At 35.7% G+C, this 8,426-nt stretch overlaps 1 protein-coding gene and 1 long non-coding RNA gene across 2 annotated transcripts; both read left to right on the forward strand.

Annotated features, from left to right (window-relative positions):
- Positions 1-2,601: 2,601 nt before the first annotated feature.
- Positions 2,602-5,704, forward strand: LOC109148534. The gene is made up of 3 exons (XR_002048822.1): positions 2,602-2,854; positions 4,593-4,713; positions 5,668-5,704. It is a non-coding gene; the product is annotated as an uncharacterized LOC109148534 (long non-coding RNA).
- Positions 5,705-6,263: 559 nt separating this feature from the next.
- Positions 6,264-6,714, forward strand: LOC109148530 (glucose-1-phosphate adenylyltransferase small subunit 1, chloroplastic-like). The gene is made up of 2 exons (XM_019296272.1): positions 6,264-6,381; positions 6,523-6,714. The coding sequence occupies exons 1-2, from the start codon at positions 6,268-6,270 to the stop codon at positions 6,637-6,639; spliced, it is 231 nt and encodes a 76-aa protein (XP_019151817.1). The 5' UTR covers positions 6,264-6,267; the 3' UTR covers positions 6,640-6,714.
- The last annotated feature ends 1,712 nt before the right edge of the window (positions 6,715-8,426 follow it).

Raw genomic sequence — 8,426 nt, forward strand, 5'->3', positions numbered from 1 at the left:
TTGTAACCATGCAACCAATTACGAGTGCAATTAAGAGTTTGCACTTTTTCAGGCAACATACAACTTTATAATAATATGAGTGCAAATATAACATTATAATATATGTAATTATAAATTTATAAGATATAATAACATTATAATATATATAATTATAAATTTATAAAATAGTTTGTGATTTTGTGTATTCTCATAATCTACCATTTTGATTTACTTTCTTACCAAACAATTAGTGAACCGATTGACACAGACAAACAATTGGACAATCAGGCAGATAGATTGACGGATAACGTGGTGCGGAAAAAAAAACTAAAGTAGAAAGTAAATCAGCACTTAAGTTTGTTTACGCAGTTCAATACAGTGTGTATCTACATCTGGGGGATGATCACTGATGCGTCCAATTCACTAACTCAGAATCCAATGTACAAAGATAGAGAAGAATGATCTCACCCAAAAGTCCCATACTAGGTCAGTACCCAGTCTACAAAGGTATATATAGTGGATTGTTGAAGACGGAAAGTCATGCATCCAAAAGTCCAATGAAATCCCTTCAATGGAGAGCTAACTCTAATGCAGTCCGCTTCAATGACGCAGTCCTACATTGTTCCCAGAATTGAGTGATCTTCGCGTCCACTGTTTAAGCATAGATGTTTCTTCTCAAGTTCATCTTCGTAATCACCATGAACTTTAGGTTTTGAGAAGAGATGTAAAACCAAAGTTCTCAACCTTAGAACGATGAGAGCAGTCCCTATTTATTCTGGATCAGTAATCATTCAAATCTCTTGAAATCTTCTTGAATATGCTCTCTCCGTAAATAACTCTGGTTGTGAAAGGTAGGATGAGTAATCAAGGTAAGATTATGTCCATACCTCTTTAGGTGATCCGTTGAATGAAGATTTCTCTTAAATTGATCACCTTATATCAAAACCGCGTCTGCCAGCATATATTTGCTTTAATTAGATGATCTTCAACGACTTTAAACCAAAGACGCTTCTGACGAGTTACCTGATCAATCAGGCCTTTAGTCTTCAAACTTGACAAACACTAAACTATAGCCTATCTTAGTGCCATAATAATATTGCCAATTACATGTTGGGATTTTTATTCTAAACTTAAAAACACTAACAAACTCCCCCTTTGGCTATTATTTGGCAAAACAACTCAACTAAAAAAACGTAGGCCAGAAATTAATGCAATAAGGCAAAAACTAAAGATAGGCCAATATCGCCAGCAGCTTGAACCCAACACAAAAAAAAAAAAAAAAAAAAAAAAAAAAAAAACAACAACAACAACAATTTGATTACAACCCATTAAAAAACAACAACACACAAGTCGTGATAAAAACGAGAAATCATCAGAACAAACGCCCATACAGGGCCAGATGGGACAACTTTATCTTCAGGCAGGCAGGCAGACAACTTCCAAAAAACTTTTACTCCCCCTAAGTCTCCCCCCTGAGTTTTTACTCCCCCTGAGTTTACTCCCCCTTTGTGCAAAATGATAGTCAAAGAAATTTAAACCACAAGAGGGTCTCCACTGTCATACCAGGGGGCAGCAGGTGGTTCAGACTCTGATAGGCTCATACGGAGAAGGACAGTAGCTAGTTCAGTGCGCGCAACATTGAGTTGATTTGATTATTGATAATGTTACTGCAGTGTGTAGCTCTTCAACATGTATCTTTAAATGCCTGGATAGCTTCAGACCATGAACATAGGGAGTATCAGCGTCTTCATCATAGATGGAATCCTTCAGAGGATCAACTGGCTGAACATCACGGATATGCTTTCCACCAAGGAGACGAGAGTCGACTGTGTAATCACTACAAGAAAAATCACGAATCGCGACGGAATATATTCCGTCGCCATTTAGCGACCGAATACATTCCGTTGCAAAATGGCGATGGAAAAGGCGTCGCAAAGATAAATAAAGCCCGCGAAATATTGGCGGCAAAATATTCACGACCGAATTTACAACGGAACTAATTTCCGTCGCCCATTTTGCGACGGAAAAGGCGACCGATGTTCGTTCCGTCGCGATTTCGCGACGGAAATTGCGACCGACTTGTTTCCGTCGTTAAATGAATTAATTTTTGATGTATTGGCTCAATATTGCGATGGAAATTGCGACCGTTTGTATTCTGTCGCAATAGTTTTGTTAAATTTTATTTTTTCTTCTAAGTTAAACGGTGGCGTTTTTAATATGAAATTAAAATTAAAATAATAATAAAAAATAATAAGTAAATTTCTACCTAATCTTCTATTCTATTGCTTCCCAATCCCCAACTCCCGCCCCCATTCCCCAAGCGGCCAAGCCCTAACTCAAGCTAGGAGTGAGCAAAAATACCGAAAAACGATAACCGATAACTGAACCGATCGAAAATTTCGGTTTTCGGTCGGTTATGGATTACAATGAAAAAAAAATCGATTATTCGGCTAATCAGTTATTTGAGGTTAAAAACCGCGGTAACAGAATAACCGACATTATATATATATATATATATATATATATATATATATATATATATTATAAATAAATTATATAATTATAAAATCCTTACCTTAGTGAGTCTTAATATTAAATTTTGTCTGTCAATTCTCTCAATTCGCCGCTTCGCAAACCCTAGTGCAGAGACTACAGACTGCAGACCTTGAGAAGCCGCGACGCCGCGCAGCCCTCTCCGCCTCTCCGAGTCTCCGACGAGAGAGGAGTCGCAGCCCAGCACTCCCCCAGGTGCCCTCTCTCCACTCTCCAGTCTCCAGTCTCCATGCAGCCGGCAGCCCGCTCGCCTCACTGCCTTGCGCCGACTCGGAGTCGCCGGTCAGCCTCGCGCCTCAGCCCTCTCAAATCAGATTCTCAGGTAATTTATAATTGTTGTTTACTTTAAATTTTATATTAAAATTAATTGTGTTCATTTGTTGTGAGTCTTGGCAGTATAAAGTGTCACTCTGAGTGTGTGAGTATAAATTTTATAAACTGTCACTGCGAGTGTGTGAGTATAAATTTTATAAACTGGAAGTATTTAGGGGTCGTTTACTTCATTTCTCTGTTTTTCCATTTCCAGTTTTCCATTTCTCCAGTTTTCCTTCTCCATTCTTCCAGTTTTCCATTTCTCCAATTTTCTAATTTTCATCCCCTATCCCTCTAGTTTTTTATTTCTCTAATTTTTTAATTTCATTAAATTAAATACAATCATTACATATAAACATTTGTACATTTCTACAACAGAGATAATAATGACAATAATGATGATGATGATGATGATGATGATGATGATGATGATGATGATGATGATGATGATGATGATGATGATGATGATGATGATGATGATGATGATGATGATGATGATGATGATGATGATGATGATGATGATGATGATGATGATGATGATGATGATGATGATGATGATGATGATGATGATGATGATGATGATGATGATGATGATGATGATGATGATGATGATGATGATGATGATGATGATGATGATGATGATGATGATGATAAGCAATAAAAACTGAAGAGGAAGAGCCAAACCATCGAGGAAGAGTAATAATAATAATAATAATAATAATAATAATAATAAAGTAATAAAAAACTGAAGAGGAAGCGCCAACTAGGAATAATAATAATAATAATGATATAATAATAATAGTAATAGTAATAATAATAATAATAATAATAGTAATAATAGTAATAATAATAATAACTGAAGTGAAGGAATTAAAAATGGAACCGAAGAGGAAGAATAAAAAGAAGAAGAGGAAAAGAAATTGATGAGGAATAAAAAATAAAGAGGAATGAAAAGAAGAAGAGAGGAAAAAAGAAACAAAGGAATGCGCCCAAGACAAGATTCGAACACTAGACTTCAAGGTCAATATACACTATTCACGCACATTTTTTCCAATCCTCTAAATGGAGAACTCAAAATTTCCTCTCTCCAAAATCATATAGAAACGGAAGAATGGAGATAGAAAAGGCATTTGGAAGAAGAAATTTAGTAAACAACTTTTCCAATTTTTATTTTTTCCATTCTCAATTTTTCCATTTTTTTGGAAAATTCTCCATTTTTCCAAGTTAGTAAACGACCCCTTAGCTCTTACTTATTGAGCATGAAGTGAACTAGTGAACAACCCAACCTCTTTGTTTGATTATAAATTTTATAAATTTACAATCCATTGCCTTAATTCATTTTATATAAATTTTATTTTTCACTGTGAGTATGAATTTTATAAATTCACCTTAATGCAGCATTAATGTTTGACCTCACTGTTTAATCCACTCACAATACAAATTTTTTATGTGTTCCTCACTAGTAATGCTTTGTTTATAATGCTTTGACCTCACTGTTTAATCCACTCACAATACAATTGTTTATGTGTTCCTCACTAATAATCCGCAGCTATAAATTTTAGGCTACATTATTAATACTTTGTTTATGTGTTCCTCACTGTTTATATAAATTTTATTTTCTCACTGTGAGTATAAATTTTATAAATTCACAATCCACTGCCTTAATGCTTTGTTTATGTGTTCGTCACTGTTTATGTATTTCTCATTAAACTGTGTTCATGACTTCATGTGTTATGTTTAATGTTTAGTATTAAATGCCCAACGAGACACGGACACTGGAAGACTCCCTTGCCAACGACGACGACCCTTGTCTCCGGTCTCCACCCTTGCCAACGATGAATGGACGAAGCTGCTACCCACGAGACCGAGGTACACTTTACAGTTTACACTCAACATATTAACTGATTTTACAACATATTAATAATCCTATATTCCTATTATTTAAGTGTTTTGCAGACTAGTAATAATCCTATCAGTATATATTTAAATTCATGTGCCCTAGATTTCAGTGGTTTCCCCTTTTGTTTATGTATATTGTTGAAACTTGAGTTTAGTATTTGAACACAATGCCTGAGCAGTAAGCACAACATCAAGCTTTGTCCTCTGTTTTTCAGTTTAACTTTTGTCAAGAATACTGGTAATAGTATTTGAACATAATGCCTGAGCACAATTGCATGACTCTCTTGGCAACAATTTAGTTTGTTTTTGGATTGATGGACACTCTTGGTTCTTTATTATTGTAATGTTCACCCATATAGGCATATAGTACCAACTTTAAGATGTATTACATGTACATTATTCTTAGGCATATAGTTTTCAAATATGATGTTTGTGTATCTATATTTCTAGATGGCTGTTTGTATGTTTCTTCCACTGTTAAATTAATTTGTTTATCTATATTTCTAGATGGCTTAAATGTCGAAATTGGTTTGTGCATCTATATTTCTGTTTGAGGAAGCTAGGATGTGTTAATGTGCTATATAATTATATTGCTGTAAAGTTGGAACTATATATAAACTGGAATTGAATGGGAAATTTGATTTTAAAGATATGAGGCTTCAAATAGCTTCCTTCCTCTATTTGGGCAGTAGGAAGGCTTTAAATGGGAGTGAATATTTCAACCTGTGCATTCTATGCTGCTAACCTTATGAGTGATACATTCAAATGATTTTGTTTATCGTAGATCTTTTCTATATATAAAGGATTGACTGAATTTATGAGCTTCAATTACATTTTGGTTTACATGGGATGAACCAGATTTGAAACATTATATTAAATTTGCACAACTTCACCTTAACAATTAATAACCTCTTCTTATTGCAGTGAGTTCGTTAAGTAAGCAAAAAGATTGGCAATTTTGAGGAAATCAGGCAGTAGCTCTGGGAGGCAATAGTCAGTGTTTCTAATATTTTCTTTTGTTTTATACACTATGTATGATATGTGCTTATTATTTTATTTTTTCAAAAAACAAACTATTGGCCCTTGTACATTTCTGTTATGTTAGATGTCGGATGTGAAGTAATTGAGGCCATGGCTGCCATTAACAAGGTACCTCTTCTCAACAATCATTGCCCTATAGCTTTTGTCTTCTCCTTCTTAAACCAATCTGAACCAAGGCTCTATAAATGAATCACATTTCAAGCCAGGTTATGCATTGTTATGTGATATACTTTCTCATACCGCTTAGCTGTTCACGAAATCCTTTGTTTTGATAATCTTGACGGATCTGTATTTGTTTTCACTATAAAAAAAAAAAAAAAAAGAAAAGAAAAGTAAAGATCTGGTCTTGCGATTGTGTCTTGAATAAGATTTCTTTTTAAACTGTTGTTGTTTAAAATCACAATTTTGTTGTTATATATGCTTCTTTCTTCCTTTAGCAATTTATAGCCATTTTCATATCCTTTGGTTTCTTGCTTCAGACGGATGCTGACAGGACTTCTGGCTGCAAAGGGAAGTGTTCCAATTGGAATTGGCAAGAATTCACACATCAAAAGAGCAATCATTGACAAGAATGCTCGTATTGGGAATGATGTGAAGGTTTGATATCAAATAGTTTTATGCTCTTCTCCTCTTTTTGCTTTTAAAAACTTGGCCATTAATGTAGTGAACAAGTGTGCTCAATCTTCCTGTGCACGTGTAACATAAAGAAGCAGCTAACTTGACTCTTGATTGTTTCAGATCATTAACAGTGAAAATGTTCAAGAAGCAGCTAGGGGAACTGAAGGATATTTCATTAAAAGTGGAATCGTCACAATAATCAAGGATGCATTGATTCCCAGTGGAACCATCATGTAGAAGTATTTGAAAATCATGTGTACATGATTACTGTAGTGTAGCTGTTAGAGAGACTAATGACGCATCCTGTTAAACCTTTCGTTTTAGTTTTGAAATTTTAAATAATAAAGCATCATCGTCATCTTCTATGTTGCTTTTTTCCCAGCTTAAGGCGTTTAATTGCTATGATTGAGATATAGGCAAATAAGATATTTAAAAAACAGTCATTACTATTTAAAATCAGAATTTTATTTTAAATAATTCAAAAAGGCGACGAAATCGCGACGAAATATAAGATTTGGGATGGATTATTTGTTGCAAATGATGCGACGGAATTGTGACGGGAAACATTTCCGTTGTGAAATGGGCGACGGAATATTTGATTCAAAAATAACGACGGAAACAGTTCAGTTGCAAAATGGGCGACGGAATCGTGATGGAATACTTCGCTAAGTCCGTCACCAAAAGTTGCGACGGAATTATTCTGTCGTCTATCAAAATACGACAAGGCGATAGACGACGGAATAAATTCCGTCGCGAAATGCGATTCGCGACGGAATATTGCCCATTCGCGACAGAAAAATTCCGTCGCGATTTGCGATTTTTCTTGTAGTGAATACAGTGAGGTCCAAACCACCTCATTTGCCAAAGGGATCAATCCCTGACTTGTCAGCATTCCAAAGATCAGATTTGGATAGAGCAATTTTACCTTTTGTTCCCTTGGGTGGACCAACGTCAGCACATGATCAAATATCCATCTGCCTAAGTCAACTGGTTTTTTAGTACCAATTCTGTACAATAGACCAGCAAGTGTTTAACCAACAGTGTAAAAATGAGCAGAGGGAAGTTGTGTAGAGCAATCCTGTGAAGAATAACAAACTTCGATGTGAAGTCAGAACTGGATAAAGCATCAGAATCAGTAGATGGCCACTCAGTCAGTAAGCCTTCAGTCAATGTTTTGGCCACTAGATCCCAGTCAGACATTTCTTCTGCATTCTTAGAGCTTAGTCCATAGAAAGAATTGACAACATCAGGTCAAAAAATGTACCACTTGCCTCTAACAAATATCTTTAGGAATTTCTTGCTTGATGGATCATCTATGGCTTCATTCAGATTGCAATAAAACTCATAAATCAGTAACTTTGAGTAAGGACCAACTTGGTAAACAGTATTCAACAAACCAACTTTCTGCAGCAGTGGAACCACATCACAGACAGAATTCATCTGTTTGATATCAATGGACCTTTGAATAATTAGTTCTCTCTTGATCATGGAGTCCCATTTGGATTCTGCTTCTGCATCAACAAACACAGGTATGTACTCAGATGTATCTGAACTTTCTGGAGGTGGAGCTTCAGTTGGGGTGACACTTCTTCCTCTAGTCCTTGAGTGCCCCTTAGCCTTCTTTCCATTAGGTGCAGGAAGTGGAGCAACTTGTCCTTTTCCCTTCACAAAGAACCTTAGATTTTTGAACACTTGATGTACAGGAGGATCCACTTCAACTTTCTTAGATTCAATAGTCTTCCTTTTCTTCTTAGAACTTTTTTCCAATGAGGGCTCATCAGTAAGATTAACCAGAAACTTTTCAGGAGCACATTTTCTTTTGGATTTCTGGGTATTCCTGTTAGGTGACCTTTCAACCGGACTAGGTGACACAGAGTGGCTTGTTTCAGAGCCCATAACAGTAGTAGTGGACATAACTTTTTGAATCTCTCCGATTTAAACTTTGAAGACTCAGGATGAGCAGTTTCAGCCACAGATTGACTCTCCTCTTGGCCAACAGGAAATGAGGTAGCACCAAGCAGTTC

The sequence above is a fragment of the Ipomoea nil genome, unplaced genomic scaffold (assembly GCF_001879475.1).
Source record: "Ipomoea nil cultivar Tokyo-kokei standard unplaced genomic scaffold, Asagao_1.1 scaffold2144, whole genome shotgun sequence".
Taxonomy (NCBI): domain Eukaryota; kingdom Viridiplantae; phylum Streptophyta; class Magnoliopsida; order Solanales; family Convolvulaceae; genus Ipomoea; species Ipomoea nil.

What these genes read in the sequence shown, in the direction of transcription:
- LOC109148530 (XM_019296272.1), top strand. Translation starts at nt 6,268, where the DNA reads ATGCTGACAGGACTTCTGGCTGCAAAGGGAAGTGTTCCAATTGGAATT. An exon ending in GTATTGGGAATGATGTGAAG is followed by an intron (nt 6,382 to 6,522) that starts GTTTGATATCAA and finishes TGATTGTTTCAG; the next exon opens with ATCATTAACAGTGAAAATGT.